Source organism: Phacochoerus africanus, chromosome 16 (genome assembly GCF_016906955.1).
Source record: "Phacochoerus africanus isolate WHEZ1 chromosome 16, ROS_Pafr_v1, whole genome shotgun sequence".
Taxonomy (NCBI): Eukaryota; Metazoa; Chordata; class Mammalia; order Artiodactyla; family Suidae; genus Phacochoerus; species Phacochoerus africanus.
The window spans coordinates 24,121,644-24,143,901 of record NC_062559.1 but is presented as its reverse complement, the minus strand read 5'-3'; the positions used below and the strand labels follow the sequence as shown (position 1 = coordinate 24,143,901).

Genomic DNA, 22,258 nt, shown 5'->3' with positions numbered 1-22,258 from the left:
AAAAAGAAAGGAAGCAGGGACATTTTCTTTCATAAAACTGCTGGGGCAAACATGAATATTTATGAGGGAGTAAATAGGAAGACTGCTGTGGTGGAAGGGCAGCCATCACACAAAGACAGTTATATTTGGTTATTTTCCTGTAACTGCTTCTTAGATATGTTTGGATTGTTATTACCTTTAAAGGAGGAGAGATTCCTCAGTTCTTAAGTCGTCCATTCCACATATTCACGACCTGCCCTCATGCACACACTATCCCTACTGAATATGATTAGACAGATGTTGTTGCATTTAAGACCAGTGTGGTAACATTTAATTTCTATAGTCACAATGAAAATACTGACGAGCGTCAGTCTTGAAATTTTTCCCCTTGCCAAAGTATAAACTCTACTATTAAAAGCAACTAAGCCATGGGCCCCCTTAAGAACATTCTATAGATGGTTTTGTACAGAATTTTGTACAGAATACAAATATAGAGTTAAAGAGAAAGATGACTTTCCTGAGACACTGTTTTCTACCCAGTAGACGGTATACGTATTTTGTCACTTTGGTTGGGGACAATCAATAGTTAAGTCAAAAGCCAAATTGGCTTTGCTACAAATGAAGGTTAATGCCTTCGCAAAGGAACTGGTGAAGCATATGACAATGCATCAACCTCTCCATTTAAATAAGTTCTTTGCCATTGATGGATGAGCTTCAATTCCCAGGTAGGTTGGGGTCATTTATAATGGGTGAGTTAACTGTGTTAATGGCCAACACACTAATCAGAATGCATGGTGACCTGCCAGGGGAGTGGCTGATCATTTCTTTGTCGATCTCAGAGGTGAACACCTTGGCAGACTGAAAAGGACACTGAAAAATTAGCTGGAGCATGAAGCTGTGCTGTGTAACCAATAGTGGCCAGCTCGGGGGGGGGGGTGGGGGGAAGGACTGTTTAAATGTGCCACTGATCATGATTTATGGACTTGGCCTAATGTATGCACTTCATAGGATTTTTTCCTCATAGAGAACACATTTCAGTACACCTGCCCTTTATCTTCATTTCTCCTTTTTAAATGGTGGGCTATTTCAAAATAATGACAATGGTTGTATGTATATTTTATAAAGCCATTACAGGTAGCAAAAAAAGAAGGAAATAGCTGTGGGTCTGAGATCAGATGCTTTCTCTGCTGGTTTGGGATTCCTGTCCCCTTCATCCTGCGTTGCTACCTGTACAACTGAATGGACCCTCAAAGGCTTGGATTTCCAGGAAGGCGCATTGAGTATGCAGCTGGCCTCTCCCCATGGAGGCCCACCTGCTGAAGTCAGTGACATTCCACACATTTGCTTCGGCAGGAGGACGGCCTCACACTGCTCCCACAATCTGGACCAATAGATTTTTTAAAAAATCATCAGTACCATCTCCCCACTGCTAACAAAACTGTGGCAGTTTGGGAGAAAAAACAGGAAGAGGAACAGAAAGGGGAGAATATTAGTCCTTATATGACTAAGCTTGGAAAATCTGGGCACGGGCATAGAACAACACCCAATTCCAGTGTTTTGCTTTTTAAAGGAAAGACAAAGAGCTGACTTCAGTCTCACCTGCCTGATGGATAACACACTGTTTCATTCATGGATCCTTGAAATTATTTAAATAAAACCCTGTAAAAATGGAGTTGAATTGTTTTGTTTTCTTTTGTTTTTTAGGAAAAAATTGTCAAGGTTTGATATACAGCCCTTTCCCCTTTCGTTTTGGAGTATTGTTAAATGTGCTGAATATATGATACAGCATTTTAGATTTTGCTGTGGAGCCCTGCATAATTTTAAATGCTGGATGTCATTTAATTCATGAACCTTGTTGGTACTTATGACACCAATTTCAGTCCCAGCCAAGGTAACAATTGCAAATTCTCCTTGAATACATACATTTGACATTTTCTGGCTGTTTTTGATCAGCGTTTCCTACCTTGACTTCTTTGTATTCAACTAGGGTCCATCAGTGTTAGAATTACAGCTTGGAAGTGATCTTACTGATCTTCCACTTCAATTCTATTATACTTAGTTGAAGGCACTGGGGCTGAGGATGGACCAGGACTTGCAAAGATCACTCATCTGGCTTGTGAGAAGCTACCACTTTGTCCCTGGTCTCCTAATTCCTAATCTGATATTCTTTGCACAGAGCACACTCTCAGATCTTTCTTTTAGTTTCTCAAGGACACATCAATGTTGGTATGAAGATGAAGCAAGAAACCCTGCATGTGGCAGCTTAAGGTAACTCAATAACCTGAGAAAATCCTCACATTAAACCAAGAGGAGGGTTTAAAATGTCCCTTTAACAGCTTGGATTGGGTCTTCATCAAAAAGAACTCCTGATGCCCTTTTGGCCTCTTAATACCTTAACGGCTAAGGATCAAAGGAGACCAAGATGTATTTGTGGTCGACACTCTCTCTTCCACAGCCAGTGTCGTTCTGGTGATTGTCTGGAGCATCCTTAATGTACGTGTTCAAATGTGTCAGTTTTGTAAAGAGAAGTGCAGAAATGCAGCAGTGAGATGGGGGTGGGAAGCTCAGGCTCAGGCCGAGGAGCTGAGAACATGGAACCTAGGCACCTTTATGCATCTGATTAACATGGAGCATGTACTCACTTGAATCCTAGGAAAAGCCAATGAAGCCAGATCCAGGACAAGAGGAGAATAATAATGGCAGCTGGGAAGGACATAATAAACCACGATCCAAAGTTGATGCAGTGACAATCAGGGTAGCGCCTGTGTGAAAATAGGGAAAAGGGTTCATGGGAAGAGTACAAGTGGGATCCTTTCTGATGGTTTGTGGAAAGTACTTCACATCCTTCTGTGCCCCCAGCCAAGAGGGAGGATAGGGGGAGTGGGGGAGGGTATCCACCCTTAAGTACAGAAGTTAGTTTTATTCCTCCTCTCTTAATTCTGTAACTGCATAGTTATTTGCTGTTTCCTACAAAACCCAATCTGTAACGAAGTGTTTGCAAAAGGACCTAGCAATGGTATCTACTCACGGAAATGCACAAGAAAGGAGTGTGTGAGTTTTGTTGTTTGTACTTAAATCGTCAGTAAATGAATGAGGAAAGACAACGAAGCAGGCTCAGGATCAGATGGAAATGGACAGAACTGAATCTTTCCATTACCATTTCACCTTGGTAGCTGGCATCCCAGACTCTGAAGGGACTCTGATCTGTCCCACACAGTCTCTCAAGGCTGTTTCCTCGTTTCTTCTGCCCCGAAGCAACCATCTTACCAGACATATTCTAGCACTTTCTTCCTAGAATTAGACAGTGCTTTGGGGCTCAGTCAAACGGAATAAATATGAACCAGATAAAAATAATTAAATGTCCTGTGGGGAACATCAATTTTCCTTTATCATTCCTAGTTATTTTCAGTTTTTGAGCTCACAAAACAATAGCAACAGAAAATGGTCAGGCACAAGCGCAGTTTCTTTGGTAACCTCACATTCACTGTTTTGAAATGTAGTCTAAATTCTCACACAGTTATGTTTTATGGCTGTGGGAAAAAAAAGAAAAAATTTGAGAAACAGTTGTCTTTAATTTTTCCTCTTGAAGCAGTAACACAAAGACAGAATCAAAAATCAGGAAAGTGCAGAAATAATGCAGAAGTAATAAAAACATCAATATGTTTTTATTATTTTTGAAATCACAAAATACAGAGAACTTTATAGAAACGATAGACTTTCAGTATTTTTTCTAATTAAAGCATTCCTTGTATTTTGCCACTTAAAAGGGATCATGTAAATAAATGAAGTACTTCAGTGTTGCATGAATCAGTATAAGTCAAATTTATTTATTTTAGAGAATTTCTTCTATTTTAGAATGGATCCTAAGAAATGCAAAGCCTGTTTAAAAAAAAAAAAAGAAGAAGAAGCTTTCAAAACTAGATTTCTAATGTTGTCTCCAATTTCTTTGAGCTGATCTTCCTGGGTCCTACAGTTATCATTAGCAACTCGAGGATGATGTTGCCTTAAAGAGATCCTAGGATTAGCTTACATATTTAGGCAATTAGAAAGCGGCAAATGGTAAGTAAAAAATGCTAAAGAATACCTGAATTAGTGAATGGAAAAAAAATGCTTTACATGTCCATGAGGCTCTATTGAGAATTTCCTGCTTTAAAAAAAAAAATGTTGTTTTCAGTTGGAATGTAAAGTAAGTGGGAAAAGGCTTAAGCTTATCTCCCATCAATTTATTAGATTTGAATCACAGGGCAGTGGCCTATGTTATCCTGTTCAGCCTAAAGACATTGAGAAATGCTGCTTGGATGAGGTCCAAACAATGCCCTAAACAATTTCTAACTATCTGTGACTCATACCTGGAAATCAGGCTGCATTGTTCCCCACTCACTGCAGAGTCCTGTGAGATTGTCTGACGGAAGAGGGGCTTTTCAGAATTTTTGCCTGGAGGGATAGGTCATTTAGAAAAGCAAAAGCTTGAAAAAGCTAAACTCTGTTTTGTTTTGTCTTTGTTTTTTAGTTCAGTAGTAAGAAAGTAAACACCATGTGGGTGTAAATATTTTGCATGAAAATGGAATGAGTGGTATACGCTAAGGGATTAGTTTCTTTTTCCACTTCCTCATATCCTGTTTGTGAAGTGACTGCAAATATCTGCCTAAAGCAAATATAGATTTCTTCTATCAGAAACTATGCGAAGTACGTCTAATTCTGGTAGAATCTTTTTCTTTCACCCAACACTATACTTCTGCGGTCTACTATGTGCCAGGTACTCTTCTAGCTTTTGGAAATATAGTGATGAATTAGATGGACGTAGTCTAAGCTCTCATAAGTTTATGTTAAAGGAGGAACACAGGCAATAAACAGGTAAACATTTAACGAATCAAAAATAAAATAGAATAATATGATAAAAAGTTATGAGGTAAAGGGAAAATTTTTACATAATGTGCCCAAGGAAAATGATATTTGAGATGAGATCTAAATAAATGGCCAGAAGGAATCAGTCAGGTAAATAACTGAGAAATAGCATTCCAGACAGAGGAAATAGCAGGTACCAAGGCCCTGGGGTAGGAAGGAGTTGGAATGCTTGAGGATCAGACAGAAGGCCAGTGTGGCTGTGGGTGGTGGGCTAAGTTTACAGTCACATGAAATAAAGTCTAAGAAGTGCCAGTAGAGGACAGATTATACATAACCTTGAGAATTTGGATTTTAGTACTACTGCAATTAGGAGGAATTGGAACACAGTAAGTAAGTTAATGACATGATCTCATTTAAAGTCTATGTAAATTGGAAGTCCCCATTGTGGCTCAGTGGTAATGAGCCTGACTAGTATCCATGAGGACACAGGTTTGATCCCTGGCCTCGCTTAGTGGGTCAGGGATCCGGCGTTGCCATGAGCTGTGACGTAGGTCGCAGGTGCGGCTCAGATCCCTCTTTGCTGTGGCTGTGGTGTAGGCTGGCAGCTGTAGCTTCATTAAACCCCTAGCCTGGGAACTTTCATATGCTGCAAGTGTGGCCTTAAAAAGCAAATAAATAAATAAAGTCTATGTAAATTTACGAATTTTATGAGACATGTTGGCTGGGTGGACTCTCAAGAGCGAAGGTGATAAGAGTGGGAGCCAAGCACAGTAGGCAGAGTTCCCAGATGACTCTCAAGACTTCTGCCTCTGGGATATATACCTAGAATATTCCTCTCCCTGTCTGTGTGGACAGAACCTGTAAGTAAGATGAAGTTTTATTCCCAGTATTAGGTTCTTCTATGGCCAAAGTGAGGAGACTTTTGTAGAGGTCCCCATCAATTGACTTTCAATTAATCAAAAGGGAGATTATCTTGGGGTGGGTCTAACTTAATCAGATGAGTCCTTAAAAGGGAGATTTTCCTGTTGGCTTAAAGAAGAAAGTTTCCAAGCAAGGGGCCACATGGAAAGGGCCTAGGGCTGGCCTCTAGCTGCCGAGAGTGATCTTATGCCAATAGTCAGCAATAAAAAGGGCACCTCAGTAACTCAAGCAGAGGAAACTGAATTGAGTTACTGAATGAGCTTGGACTAGGACCCTGAGCTTCTGTGGAGACTGCAGGCCCAGCTAACACCTTAATTTCAGCTGAACAAAGGAGCCAGCTAATCTGTGCCTAGACTCCTAATCCTCAGAAATTAGAAGGTAACAAATTCATGCTGTTTTAAGGTTCCTAAATTGATGGCAATTTGTAATAGCAATAGAAAGTGTACACAAGGAAATCTCTTACAAGATAAAGGCAGGTTTGCAGAGGGTAGAGGGGGTGGAGAGTTGAGTAGATTAGCTTAATTTAGATTGGTAGCAGTGAAGAGAAGGCAACACACTTCCACATATTTGACATAAAATGTAGGAAATGGAGAAAAACTGCCATTCATTGAAATGAAGTCTGAGGGAAGAACAGGTTGGCAGAAGGGAGTGGTGGATCAAGAATGCTGCTGTGAGCGTGTTAATTTGAGGCGTCCCTTAGTTTCCCAAGTGGCTATGTTGAATCAGCAGTTAGACAGTTGAGTCTGGAATTGAAAGGGCAGGTGAGATATAAAATTGGTAGTCAACATACAGGTGGATTCATAAACCATGGAATGGATGTGATAATTTCAGGAAGAAATGGAGGTGAGAGGAAGAGGAAGTGCACCAGAGGCACCATAAGTCTTAGAGGTCAGGCAGAGGCATAGGATGAGCTAAACACATTTAATTCTAGCAAAAATTCTGTGAGCAAAGCACTCTATTTCCATTTTACACAGAAAACACTGAGTCTCAGAAGGTTAAGCGGGTTGCTCAAGGTCACAGAATGTACAGTCCAGCTGTATATTTAAACCCAGGAGGAGTATTGAAAATAACATCTTTTCACTAAAGACTAGTGTCCTCCACTCCAGCTTCAAGGTGAAAAAGAGAAAATTCCATACATGTAGCAAAACAGCCATAGCTAGAGTACAAACTTGACGGGTTTAAGGATATTTTAGAACACTCTCTAGGAGTGACTACACCGTAGGAGGGACAGGCTTTGACCTAGTGTATATTTGCATGTCAGTGTTGAAATTTAGGAAGACAGTGCTGTTGAGGCGGTTCTTATGCCCACTACAAAGTCACAAATGATACTAAAGAAACACAGAGCAATGGTCTCAAAAGAATGGGTGTGGCTGGGGACATTTACAGCCTTGAAACGGACTGTGGCCATTAAGAGCGCTGTAAGTTAGCACCCACACTGATCATAGTCCTTTCGATTAATGACTGTTCTGATTTTTCTGAGTCAAAGCCATTTTCCAGTTTTGTACTGATGTACTTCCAGAAGTTTCTTTTCATATATTAATTCTTGTTACTCATGAGCTAGGCTGATATTTCCAACAGTAAGAACAAAAGTAGGAGCAGCAACAACAAAAATGGCTAGGGATGTTGACAATTTCCTACGTGCCAGGCCCTGTAAGAGCCACAGGTGCCTTATGATATTTAATCCTCGTAATATTGCTATAAGTTCTAGTTTTGCCTCCATCATACAGACAGAGAAACCAATGCTCACAGAAGTTAAGCTAATATACGGCAAGGAACTCGGAACTAAAGTCTGAGCCCAAGTTCTGCAATATCCAAACTTCTACTATAGTACTTGCCAGAGAAATTCTTAGAAACACATATTGCTCTTTTCGGCAGGGGAAAATCATGGCTATTGAAAGCGGCTATTTCTAAGCAATTGGTTTACCATCTCCCTCTGTAATTAGCCAAGAAGAGAGGTTAGGGAGGTGGGCTTTGAATTTGGGGCAAACACATTTCTTTTACCATTTCTTGGTTTGTGAACCTATAATAGTTATTATTTCACATATAATTAGTAACAGTGACTGTGCTAATCACTGACAATTTAACTTCCTTCCAAGCTACTTTGTATACCCACATATTTCACAGCTGACACCCACAAGCTGAATAATATACTTTGATAATCAGCAAGCTATGAAAATTTACTTGTCATAATCTTCCACTCTTAATCTGATAGATTTTCCTTTTGTGTTTAGCTAATAGCTGTTGTATTTGTTAAGCGATATTGATACATCAAAACTACTCCACTATGAAAGCAGTAATTGCTCCTAATAATATTTCCCTTAATAACTTTCTTTTAATATCAAAAGATTATTCAGTTACTTAGATAATTCCCAGGGACAGTCAGCACTTCATTTATGTCTTGGTGCAGTTCATCTCAACCAGTGTTTACTGATCACCTGCTCGTGCCCCTTGTGGTCTAAAAGAAGATGACAATTGCTCCTTAAGCCTTCCCAAGCCTGCAATCAGGGACGGTGGTTGTGCGTGTGTTTAGACAAGACAAGTTTATAGAAATGTCATATAGTTTATGATAAGAGGAAATGGGAATGGAAGTTTTGGAGTAAGTGAACGGTTTCAAATGATAATGACACAGCATCCACACAATAAAGGGAGAAGCTGGCAGAATTGGCAGGTCTTTAAAGAACCAGAGTAGCAGCGTAGGAAGAAATGGGTAAATTACCGGATAGTATTCATTATCAATAGCATTAGGAAGGGAGCGGATTGGGTGATGACTGGAAGAGTGTATCAGAGGAACAGAAGGGTCTATCAGGTAGAGAGCATTGAGCGAGCAAGATTTCCCTAATGAGGAGCCAATAAAAATCCAAAGAATCTGTAAGACAGTAATAAGAGACAGAGGGAACAAAGACTTTCCAGAGTGCCCTATTCCAAGGATTAGTCAAAGCTAATGGTGAATTAATCACAGGGGAGTCAGAATTCAGGTGCCACAGGCATTGGATTCAAAGCCTAAGAATGCAAGAAATTTCATACCTTACAGTTGAGTTAGAAAATTGGCTGTCTTGTTAGTATTGTTCTGAAAATCACCTTCTAAGCTCTACATCAGCTCTTGACAACAAAAGAATGGTTCAGTCAAACTAGCCACATTCTCAGCTTTGCAACTATTTCAAATACTACTTGTTATGTGTGCATGTTTATATTTTATAAAAAGAAAATGCAACACATGAATGCAAGTACCGATACAGTCTTTTCTTGTCACAGGCAGCAGGCTTGCTTTTTTAAGAATTTTGTCAACACGGCCCCCTCACAGATGGTCAGTGAGGCAACAAGGCTGCAGAGTGGAAAGCGCTCAGGACGTGGGCCATCTGCCTTCACCTACTGGTGCCCCACTGACTGGTGATTGTCAGTAAAGCTCTTGGAGCCTCGGTTTCCTCATCTGTGAAATGAGGCTGTGTACACATGCGAGATTTCTCTGTCTTCACGTGTTTCTTCTCATTATCACTCAGGAGGACATGCCCTTCTTTTCCAAGACTAACACAGCTGCTCTTGTTTCTATTCCATTCCATGGCCATCTGACTCTTAGGCAATTGGTATTCGCCCTCTCTCTCTCGCTCGCTCGCTCACTAGCTTTTTCCCCCAAACCTCACACAGCTCTGTTTTTACTGCACCTTCCCCTGAGTGTAAAACTAGACTGACACCTCCCTTGTTCTAAAGGAACTCTCTGCCTCTGGTCCTACCATGCTTGTTCTTTTTTTCTTTTCTTTGTCAAACTTGAAACAGTCATTTAAACTAGATACCTTGCCTTCCCACTAAGTACTCACTCCGTAAGTCTCTTCAGATCAAATTCTGCCCCAGTCCCCACTCTTCCACAGAACCTGCCTTCTCGAAGGACACTGATGAGAACCAAAAGCCTCTTCTCAGCCCTCATCCTACTTGATCCTCATACCACGTTGCATGCTCCTGACTCATCCTCCTTTTGGAAAATGGTCTTATCCTTTGGCTTTCAAAATCCCCTGGCTCTCCATCTACCTTGATTAACTTTTCTTATCTTCTTTCTTGTCAATATTTCCTATGACTCTAACCATGTCTCAATTCTTCCAACTTTTTTCTCCCTACATGACCATTTCTGCACTCAAGATTTTAATTTCTCTGTTTATATATAGTCTCAAGTTTATAACTAAATCAAACAATGCATTTGCAAATGTCTGCTCAAAATCTCCTTGTGGATAGACTATGAGCAGGCCATTTCAATATATTCAAAATAAAATCTATTCATTTCTTTAATGAACCTGCCCTGTCTTCTCCAGAAGTTCATGGTATCACTATCCATAGAGCCATATTGTCAAAATTTCTTAGAGTTACTCTAACCCCTCCTTACCCTTAAATCCTCACATCAGATTACTTACCACTGTCCTACCGTACAGTGACCTGAGTCTATATTCTCTTACTGCTTCACAACTAACCTAGCTTTGCCCCTCATCATTTGTCAGCACTTTGGTAACAGATTCCTAACTGGACTCCCATCCCCAGACTCTTAGAGAGCCAATCAATCTGCTTTATTCTAATACCACTGTTATTCTAATCTGTGCAAAAACAAGTACAGACTATTCCACTGCCTTCCTAAAAAACTGATTACAGAACTTTTGTGCTTTAATTTGATGGATTATTTGCATCCATTTCCTCCACAGACATGGTGTTTATCTCTTTTAAGATTGGGTCAGGTTATACAAATATTTTCTAGTGATCAAGGGGTGCTGAACACAACAACTCCTCTTTAAGGATGCAGGTCCAATTGTTTCTATGGAGGTATTTTAGAGAGACAAACTTTGGGGTCTGATGGATCTTGGTTTTGTTTTCAGTCTGCTAAGCTGAACCTCCACTTTTTCAACTCTAATAATAATAGCCAATATTTATGGAGCACATGCTCATGCTAGGCATTATTCTAAGTGCTATTTAATTTATGTTAAAACTCAAAACAACTCTATGAGGGAGGGAGATATTATTATCCTCATTTTTTTAAGGCAAATAACAGGCTTAAAGAGATTAAATACTTTGTCCAAGAGCTAGTATTTGAACATAGATATTTTAATTTCATACCCTATGCCTTTAATCAGCACTGTATACCACTTCTATGACAAAGTTACATTGGATTTGTATAACTATAATATATGTAATTTATCTGGTAAGGGCTCCATACATGTCATTTTACTTTCTTCCCTATATGTCAAAAAAATGTCATTATGTTTTAAAAAATTTAATGGTTTCCACATATGTGTATTTTGACAATGAAAGGTAATCTTCTTACTGTTAGGTTTTATTTTTTGCATTCTTCTAAAAATTTAAAGCCAGGAGTTCCCATCTTGGCTCAGCAGTTAACGAACCCGACTAGTATCCGTGAGGATGTGGGTTCGATCCCTGGCCTCAGTGGGTTAAGATTCTAGTGTTGCAGTGAGCTGCAGTGTAGGTCACAGACGTGGCTCGGATCCCAAGTTGCTGTGGTTGGGGCTGTGGCCGGCAGCTACAGCTCCGATTCAACCCCTATCCTAGGAACCTTGTGCTATGGATGCAGCCCTTAAAAAACAAAAAGCAAAAAAAAAAATTTAAAACTGTGTTATGTACATTGTCTGTCTTCAATAAACGTTTGTTGATTGACTGAGGGAATGAAGATCTGATTTTATTTGCACTGAAAAAAATTTACCTTTCTCAGAATTCATTGTTATAATTTTCTTGGTGTAAAGAGAACAAAAGACATTATGTATATAACATGCAAATATATTTTATGTATGAGTCAATAGATAGACATATAGATAGATAAGGCTTTGAAATGTGTTATCCAATCTCTTCGTCCCACAGTTAATCTGTAAGACGACACCTTTCTCTAAATGTCAGTGGTGGCCAATCACTGACTCTCAGGCTTATGTACTCTTTGGAGCTTGGCAAGACTCAAAATAAATTTGTACAAAATGATCATTGGTATCGCTCAAAAAGATGGCAAGTGGTGTCAAGAGGAAAGGTGAGATTATTGTAGTAGGTTTGGAAATAAAGGGCGATTTCTCTCTGCCTCCAAACATCTGGACTTAGAATATAAATCTTTTTTTATTTTCTGCAGTATTAAGCATCTGGAACTTTTTCCAGTGAAATTGAACGCATTTCATTCCATTATTGCATTGGGATGCTGTTGTATCTTTTAGGGTCAATATTTAAGAAAACACTTATTAAATACCTAGCTTATTTAATAGTGTCAATTGTGTTTTGTCACGTAATGTTGTTTTTCCCCTTCTATTTCAATATTTTCTATCAAGAAAGGATACTTTGAGTTTTTTCCAGTTTTTATATAACACTTAATGTTAAAGAAAACTTGAAGTAAAAAGATCACTAAATTTCAAAGTACATTTTAAGCATTTTCTAAATTTAAAGAATGTTTTGGCCAAATTCCCATGATTAGGAGAATTAGAAGATTAGACAATTAGGGAAAATAGTTACCGAAACATTTTGCTCAAAGTGCTACAATGCTCTCAATCTGTCATTGCAAATGGATGCATGCATTCAGAGTCAAGGGAATAGTTAAATAAAAGAAAGAAAATTCTGTTGATACATCAGGCAAGCACACAAAGACCAAGGGCAAACTCAAGGTGGATTACTTTGATGATATCAAGTAATTTCATGGGAATGGTAGAAACTAATAGTTCTCTAAGACCAACACAAATAAAACAATAAAAATTTGGTTTAAATTGTAGTAAAAGAGATTTACAGAGAGGACTAAGAGGGGGAATCTCTTTCTTTGGGGGTTCGTGAGAAAGGACAAAAATCTAACTTGCAGGAAAGGATCAGGTACATTTCCCATCCTGAATTAGGAGATAGCTGGGATAAATCCTCCTAGCCCTGGGAATTTCAGAAGTCTCCCACTTGTAAACCAGAGGTCTTTCAAAGGTTCCTTTCTAAGCCAGCCATTGGCGTACGCATGACAGGTGTATACTCATAGAAACAATAAGAGCATGTAGAGGTCTGGGTTATCTTGAGAGTTCTCATTTTTTCCTAAGGGAGGATGACATTTTTTGAATCTTGGATCTCTCGGATTATTTTGCAAGTAATTTCAGAAAGTTCAAAGAGTCTGTGAATCTGCTTCCTAGAGTGTGGTTTTCCTGCTTCTGAACCCCAATTTTTCCCAACACTGCCCATGCTCTGGAGATTTCCTGTCCAATGAGTATTTGAAAATGTATCTAGGGTGTAGGATCAGTTTGAGCGCTCACAAAAAAACCACGGACTTTCAGACTATAATTTCAATAGTTCTTACATAGCACCAAGTATTAGTTTACTTCATTTAACTCTCACAATAACTCTATTTTAGATATGAAATTTTTTCTTGGAAGAGTTATTTGCTTTTTACTGTTCACATTCACAAAGTAAGTGAAATCTGTGGAATTTTTAACTCAAGCACTCTGACTGTATCCAAGATTCCCCATTTTCTGCACTGGAGTGACATCATAGCACTAACTTATATTTAAAGTCATACATCTGTCCTTAGAATACTTTATTACTGCCATTTTTTGGTTAATTGACCAATCCTTCAAGTCTTTTTCAATTCCAATACCAAACCTCCCATAATGAACACTTCTGTTTACACTCATCATTTAAGTTTAAATGTCAGTTGCCAACCCCTATACGAATTGTCCCATGTAAACAACCTCTTTTCGCTTGAGGTAACTACCATTTACAATATTATTTACAATGAAAAATATCTCCTGTGTTTGATGAGCATGGTCACCCAGGAGTTAATTCTTCTAGGCTGACCTTGGAATTTGCAGATACCTGTTAATTCACTATGTCCCACATATGGAACTCCCAGTAGAAGGGAGTATTTCTAGACCTCTAGATGTCCTGATGGGGAACAAAGGAGAGTTACCTCAATAAACTCTCTCTTTGGATTCTCTGAGTCAGGTAAGAATAATTCTTGTAATTTGTGTGCTGTCCATTTATTAAATCAGCACTCCAATAATTGTACTTACATATTGAAATGCTCCGCGAAGATCAAGTTGGTGGAGGTACCAGTGATGGTTGTCAGTCCACCAATGGTAGATGAGTAAGCAATGCACAAGCACATCAGTTTGCACATCATGTGGTCCTTCTTTGTTCGGTATTTGTTTCCCGTGCCTGAGTTCTGTTCAACAATAAAATGTGCAACGGTCATAAAAAGAAGTAATACCATTTGTCATGGGCTGAATGTCTGTGTCCCCCCCACCCTCAAATCATAGGTTGAAGTCTGAAGCCCCCCACCCCCCTACCTCCCAATATGGTGGTATCTGGAGATGGGGATTTGGGGAGGGAATGGTGTTAGATGAGATCATGATGGGAGGGGGGGCTGGCATGATGGGACTGGTGCTCTTGAAAGAGGAGACACAAGAGAGCTTGTCTCTCTGTCTTCTATGTGAGAACACAGAGAGAAGGCAGCCATCTGCAACCTAAGGAGAGAGCTCTCATCAGACACTAATCCTGCTGGCACCCTGATCTCAGATTTTTAGGCTCCAGAACTGGGAGAATAAAGCCACCCAGTCCGTGGTATTTTGTCATGGCAGCCCAATAATGCAACATTTCTCTTTCCATCAATATAAATGTTAGCAATAAACAAAACAAAACAAAACAAAACAACACTATTTTACAAGCATAGTTTCATTCATTTATCCTTTTTTCTTATTTCTGAACCAGCTCTTACCTCCTTTATTCCCCTCTCCCCATCACTCCAAAATCTTTCCACTATTTTCCCAATGAATTACTGGTACCTGGTCAGTGAGTTCCTAAACCTATTTTTGGAGGGTCTCTCCTATGTTCCCTACACCTGGCCCATCGGAAACAGCCACCTCTGCCCTGTTGGCAGTGAAAATGCAGCAGAAACTCCATTAGGGCTTGGTCCTTTTTTCTTGGGCTCTGTAGTATATCAATCTTCTGGTTTTTCTTCTACATCTCTGCCTGTTCCTCTGTTTCCCTTGTCAGTTCATTTTCCTTGATTCTTCCTTAAAATTAGGATTTCTTGAAACTCTATCATAAGAACTTGTCTCTTCTCACAGTAATATTTCTTCTTTGGAAATCTCATATATTTTCACTGATTTAATAAAAGATATATATAGACCACCAAACTTCTGTCTTCAGCCAGAGTTTTCCTCTTAGACCTATATATCTAATTGTCTGTTCAATATAATTTCAACGTCTTTAAAAAAACTCCAGTCCCCGAATAATCAAGACGGAACACACTGTTTCCTTCCTCAAACCCTGTTCTTCCTCAGGACCATCTATATAGGATACAAGCGTCACCATCACCATGACTACAAACACTTAGAGGGTGCTTAGTAGGTGAAAGCACTGCTTTAAGTTAAAACCAAATAAAGAGTTAATTCATGTTATTTTTTACAACAAATGAGGGCAGAACAGCTATTATCCCACATTACACATGAAAACATAAAACATAGACAGGTAAAGTGGCATGTCTTTAACATGAACATGAAGCATAGATGGGTAAGATCAAGACAGAGCCTGAAAATGGCAGACTTGAACATCCAAACCATGCAGAGCTCATAGCCTCACACCCCAGCCTCTATACTATATTGCTTGTCCTCCTTGAAACCAATCTCTTTCTCATCCCACCAAATCCTCTAAATTTTATCTACTTAAGTAATCTGGACTTGGGGTTTTTTCTATCTCCACTATCACCTGGTCTAAGTCATCACTATCTCTGATTTGGGTTACTGTAATAGCTTCCTTTTAGTCTCCATGTATCAATTCTTGCCTATTCTAGACCTGTCTTACACACTGAACCTTAAAAAAAATCTGAATGTATTTAAGAAATATGCAAACAGAATAATTGCCCTGTGTCATACAGATAAGCATGCTGCATATGACACTGGCACTGAAAGATCCTTTTGAGAAAGCATGACAGGAAAAAATTTCTACTCACTAAAAGCCATTATGAATGTGGGAATGGCATTTAGCTCAGCGGGCTTAGTGCACTGGATTGTAATTTGCCTTTATTTCTAATTAACTTAAAGGTTAGCCCCCAAAGGTATCTACACTTCACACCAAATAAATTTACAAATGTCTTCTTTTGTCTTATATTCCCTACATGGAAATGATTTGTATTTGCCATATTATAAAACTTTCCATTGGAAATTTGAAAAATAAATGATATGTAAATAAAATAGCAAAATAAGTTTTAAAATTATGAGCGATATGAAGTGATAAGTGAAATTCAGGGTTTACCTATTTTACTAAAGGAAAGACTTCAACCACAAATCAGAAAGTGATGTATAATTTGGACATAACTAAACTGATAATAAGAATGTAAACTTAAAGATGTAGCATGGATATATTTCCTCATCATCACATTAAAACATTCAAAAATACAAAGAAAAAATTGAATTTAATATAAAAGCTTAATGGCAAATATATGCCTATATATTTGTATATGTATATACATATAAATGTATATATAAAGCAATAATATATATTCATATCATATTCATTATATATACCAATAATTAAATTACATTGGCAGGTGTAAAATTGAAAGAACAAAACAGAGGAATTCCCATTGGCTCAGTGGTTAATGGATCCGACTAGGAACCATGAGGTTTCAGGTTTGACCCCTGGCCTTGCTCAGTGACTTAAGGATCTGGCATTGCCATTAGCTGTGGTGTAGGTTGCAGATGCGGCTGGCATCCTGTGTTGCTGTGGCTCTGGTGAAGGCTGGCAGCTATAGCTCCGATTAGATCCCTAGCCTGGGAACCTCCATGTGCTGCGAGTGCGGCCCTAGAAAAGACCAAAAAAAAAGAACAAAACAGGAAAATATTAATATATTTACCATGCTTTATACCTTATGGACTTCCCACTCTTTCTCCCATATAAAGACCTTCAAAACATACATTAATGCTATAGCATATAAGGTGATGTTTATGCAAATATCATAGACAAAAAACACATCAAATTCAAAATAAATTCAAATTCTGGAGTAAATGGTAACACTAACATATCATAAAACACATTAGGGGTTGAGAGGAGGTGTTCGGGGAGGTGGGGTGGGGCACACTACTTTTGTTATCTAGCCAGTAAACACGAGCTCCAGGCAGTCAACTCTATTGCTTTCTTCTTTAGGGCATGTGATGGCTGGGCTGGCCTGGTTGAGGAGATGTTACTATAGTAAGGAGTAAAGATTACAGACCAGAAGGACAGTGGTAGAGGGCAATGGGCAGGAAAATAGAGCTCTTCAAAAGTCTGAGATGAGCCACTAATTAAGCCAACAATTGGGACAGAAATGACAAGAAAGAGGAGGGAAGGACCCTCAGTGGATTAGTCCTTTGCCCAAGATAGTAGTTTCAACCTGAGACCAAGGGGTTGACCCTAGCCTGAGAGGAAGCTGGAATAAGTTATTTGGGGGAGAAAGTAAGACCCAGACTCCGACAGCACATGTTTTCAGATAGAACTAATTACATTTCTCCATAAGTAGAAGAGGAATTTGGTGTGTGTGTGTGTGTTGGGAGGGAACATATCATCTCCTAGGAATTTGGGAAAGAAAAAAAAAAAATCCCAAAGCAAAGAAGGGAGGAGAAGCAAAGTGTCTTGAGGGTGAGGCTGGAGACAGTCAGGGATGAAGGGGCCAGAGAAAACCTCTTACGCTGGTGACCAAAGGACATGTCCACGGACATGTTGTGAAAAGGAAAGCACTTTCTTGTATGATGGAAGACTTATGTGAAATTAAATATACAGAATGATAGAATTTTTAACATTAAAATATATCCATGTACATATACGTGCTGAGAAGAAAGACTGAAACAAAATGTCAAGATTTGGGGGTATCTGCTAACTTCTTGATACTTTTTGCATTATCCACAATCACAAAGAAGTTTTAAAATACATAAAAGAATCATAGACTATTAGACAGGTATTTAGAGATAATCTGGTACAAAGAACTAATTTTTCAGAAGAGCAAAATGAGTCAATATGACATAGCTGGTCACAGCACAATTGAAACAGAATCCATGTATCTTGAGTTCCCTCTCAATGATTTCCCTCGTGTCATCTTGCCTTTCAGAACACTTTTTATTTATCTGAGTTTTTTAACCTACATTTAAAACCTTACACTTAATATTTTGCATAGGTTTCACCACATCAGTTGTAACTTAACATGATTTTATTTAATTCAAATTCTGTCTGTCATACATTCATATTTCCCACAGATAAATGCCAGCTAAGACTTTGTGAGCATGTCTTCCACAATTTCTTCCAAGTGACTGAAAACATTTTGTCCAGGAGATGACCAAATTCAGAATCCTAAGAGATTGCAAACGTGTGGTGCTGAAAGGACATTTCAGAACAGAAATCCTGCAGGTCCAGATATAACTCACTATTGCCACCTGGTGGCAGTGATCGCAGATTTCAGGGTCATGTTACACACCGACCAGGTGCTAATAATGCATAAACGAGTCACCATAAACTAGTTGTTTCCAATACGCTGTAGAAAATAATTCGTTTGGGTGAATGTGGCATAACAGGGGTCCTATTTATACGTAAATAATTATGCAAGGTTAATTGCACAAAATATTAGTTCCTGCTAACCAGTTTCTACTTGCTAAAGAAAGCTAGTTTAAAAATTTCCAGCTCCTTTTATACATTTATTTGTACTCACTTTGATACTATTCGTATAATACCATCTCTTGATTTCTCAGTTGAAGGCGCTACAATTAAAATTCTGCAATATTAGATGATGAGAACTTAGCTTTCTTTCACAGTCTCCTCCACTGAACACATGCATACATTTCATGTTTCCATTATCCTTCCATTACGACTCTATCACAACTTTGCTTAGAGCAGAGTCCAATATTCAGAATGTTGTAGAGAGATTAACAGTTAAGCATAGGATATATACTACTTTTTCTGTTTTGTATCCCTTGCTTACTTGCTTAGTTTTCTAAGCGGGTATCACTAAATCAGCCCCCAATATTCCCTGGTTGTTTAAATCTTCTCTCTGAACAATCAAATGATAGGATATCTAATCTACATTGACTGTTTACCAATTCCATTGCCTCAGAGACACCTTTTCCAAGGCTTTCCTGCCTGCCTTAAATCTAGTCATTTTCTTCCTCTAGGCCTGCAAAAAGCTATCTAGAACTAAGTCCACCTTCTCACTTCATTGATAGTTTGACTGGGTATTGATTTCTAGATTGGAAGCAATGTTACTCAGAATTTTAAAGGCATTTGCCCCCTATTGTCTCCAAGCTTCCAGTGTTGCTGTAGAGAAGTCTTCTGCCATTCATGGTTTTTCTTATACTTTTTAAGGAATCTGTTTTTCTCCCTTTCTGGAAACATTTAAAGCTTTCTCTTCATTTACTGTTTTCTGAAAACTCAGTGTCCTTCTCTGTGTGGGTCTGTTTCATCAATTTTTCCAGTACTTAGTGAGACTCTAAGTCATAAAAATTATATTCTTCCATTACGGAATTTTTATGAAATTTTGATGTAATTTTCTCAATTTTCTCTACTCTTTCCTGAAACTCCCATTTATTTTATCTTGTTTCTTCCTCTTTTTACACTAAAATTTCCATTTGTTTTATATATTTATATTTTGTAAATTATGTATTTATTTTCTATTTTATTTATTTATTTTTGTCTTCTTGTTCCTCTTTTAGAGAATGTCATTCACATATCATGAATGCAATTTCTTTATTTACCTGACTATATTAATGATAGTTCCTTTCCTTGTGTTTTCATCTTTTTGCACAGTCTCTGTTTCCTGCAAATTTCTGGTTTTTTATTTGTTTCTTTGGGTCTCTCTCTTTCACGCCTGAGGCTGTCTTCAGATATCCAGGCACTTTGGTGCTTTGTTCACATTTAAGGCAGTGAAAATCTGGCTGGAAACCCTGTCCACATGCTTTGGGATTTATTGTTGACTGTGGGCTCATATATAGTATCATCTCACTGGACTGTTTTTTGAGAAAACTGAATGCTATAAATTCATCTTTTCCCTTGTGCTGATTACATTCCTCCAAGGATAAAACCTCTTGGTCTCTCACCTACTGATACCTAGAGGGAATAGGCCAGGCTATTGGAGCCAGTGAGGTAGAAGGCAGTGTTCTCCCATTTAGCATATAAACTGTCACTCAGTGCCCCTGAGTGTTGTCAAACAGTGCCCCTGTTTTCATTGTGAAACCTTTCCCTGACCCTCAACTATGTCGAGTTCTCCTTACCCTCTGCTTTCCCACATCTAAAGATTATATCTCTGTTCAGTGGAAGATGAGCAGTTGCATCCAGGTAGATTTGGGGAAGAAATTTGGAGATTAACTGGTTCATAAGCAATTTTTAACATTTACCCTCACTTTTCAGCATTTAAAAAACTTTGAGGGCTGCTGCTAGGTAACTTAGATTGCTTATTGTCTTTCTTCACTGCTGATTTAGGACTCCAGTTTCGTGAGATAACTGAGGCATTTCCCATCCATTCTTCAGCTTTCCAGCTTCCAAAATCATTTTGCTGTCATCTCCTCTCTTGACATTTTTGTAATCATGACTTTTGACTTAAAAAGTCAACTCTTGTTGTAATGGAGGTTCAAGATAGAGTGAAGGTAAATGGGCCTATTCAATCTGTCGTCTTATTGGAAGATGCAATATTTCTTTCTACATTAAAAATACCTGGAAATAAATGATTCTTGACTAACAACTGACCTTGGTACCTTCATGGTCCACACCTTGGTGGGTGATAGAAGTAAAAGAGAAAGGCAAGGAAAGCTCCATGTGCACAGAGGGATTGACATGAGGGGCCCTGCCCCCTTGGTTCACTCTTGGCATATTGCGTTTACATGTGCCTGGTGAAGTGGATAACAGATTATCATTACTGGTTGTAATAAACGAGCCCCTCCCATAATGTGCTTATAGCTTTAAATGATTTGGATAGGAAATGAGCTATGTGAAGGAAGGAACCCTAGAAGGAAGATAACGCCTGAGTGAACAGGAAGAAAATGTAAGAGGACAGCCTTCTCCTACTCTTGATATGATCGCTTCATGAAGATCTGGTCAAGACCTAATCAGTAATAACCTGAACAACTCAGAAGAGTGGGTGACAGATTTGAAGTTATCGATAAGACTCCTTGACATATGATTTATGTAGTTAATAAAGAATAATGTTGCATATTGGGAATTGGGATATTATTTTATACAGTAATAGCATAATGGATTGTTTGTTTGTTTTTGTCTTTTAGGGCCACACCCGCGGCATATGGAGATTCCCAGGCTAGGGGTCTAATCGGAGCTGTAGCCTGAGCCACAGCAATGACAGATCCGAGCCACATCTGCAATTTACACCACAGCTCATGGCAACGCTGGATCCTTAACCCACTGAGCCAGGCCAGGGATCAAACCCGCAACCTCATGGTTCCTCGTCTGATATGTTTCTGCTGCACCATGAAGGGAACTCTGAAAGTATTTAAAGTTCAGTACTTGAGGACTTTTCATAAAAATTCTCTTTTTCCAGCAATGCTGAAAATCAGTTAAATCCAGGATTTATTTTACAAAATGCTATATACTAAATTGTTAAGCACTTAGAAACTTCCTTGTAATTTCTTTTATTTATTTATTTATTTTTGTCTTTTTTTTTTTTTTTTTTTTTTGCTATTTCTTGCGCCGCTGCCGCAGCATATGGAGGTTCCCAGCCTAGGGGTCGAATCAGAGCTGTAGCCACCGGCCTACGCCAGAGCCACAGCAACGCGGGATCCGAGCCCCGTCTGCAACCTACACCACAGCTCACGGCAACGCCAGATCGTTAACCCACTGAGCAAGGGCAGAAACCGAACCCGCAACCTCATGGTTCTTAGTCGGATTCGTTAACCACCGCGCCACGACGGGAACTCCCCTTGTAATTTCTTAGCGAAGAGAAAAAGAACCCAAAATATACACAATATTGGAAAAAATCTTGTTCTTTTTTTTTTTTTTTTTTGTCTTTTTGCTATTTCTTGGGCCGCTCCTGCGGCATATGGAAGTTCCCAGGCTAGGGGTCTAATCGGAGCTGTGGCCGCCAGCCTACACCAGAGCCACAGCAACGCAGGATCCGAGCCGCGTCTGCAACCTACACCACAGCTCACGGCAACGCCGGATCGTCAACCCACTGAGCAAGGGCAGGGACCAAACCCGCAACCTCATGGTTCCTAGTCGGATTCGTTAACCACTGCGCCACGACGGGAACTCCAATCTTGTTCTTTTTATAGTGACAAAAATGGCTAAAATACTATATAAATGATATAGCAGATTTCTCTCTATCCAGTCGCATGACAAATCAGATTCCCTGTTGAATGCTGTTTAAAATATTTTAAAAGCATCTTTAAAAATGTGTCACTAAACTGATACAAAAGTAAGGAATCTGCCTTGGCGCCAAATAAAGTGAAAGTGGGAATATTAAATTAGATAAGTGACTAGGCAGTTTTTTGACCTGAGGATTTTAGTTTATTCTTTTCACAGGGAGAGCCGAGGATGGCATATAATGCTTAAGACCCACTTT

The 22,258-nt window shown here is 38.9% G+C and overlaps 1 protein-coding gene across 2 annotated transcripts in view; it reads right to left on the bottom strand.

Moving 5' to 3' along the window:
* SLC13A1 (solute carrier family 13 member 1) overlaps positions 1–22,258 on the bottom strand; it is a 210,342-nt gene that overhangs the window by 18,336 nt on the left and 169,748 nt on the right. For both annotated transcript variants that reach the window (XM_047763530.1, XM_047763531.1), the window contains 2 exons: positions 13,743–13,894; positions 2,622–2,741 (listed from right to left, as the gene is read on the bottom strand). In XM_047763530.1, the coding sequence (XP_047619486.1) occupies positions 2,622–2,741; positions 13,743–13,894 (272 nt within the window). The remainder of the gene's footprint in view (positions 1–2,621; positions 2,742–13,742; positions 13,895–22,258) is intronic.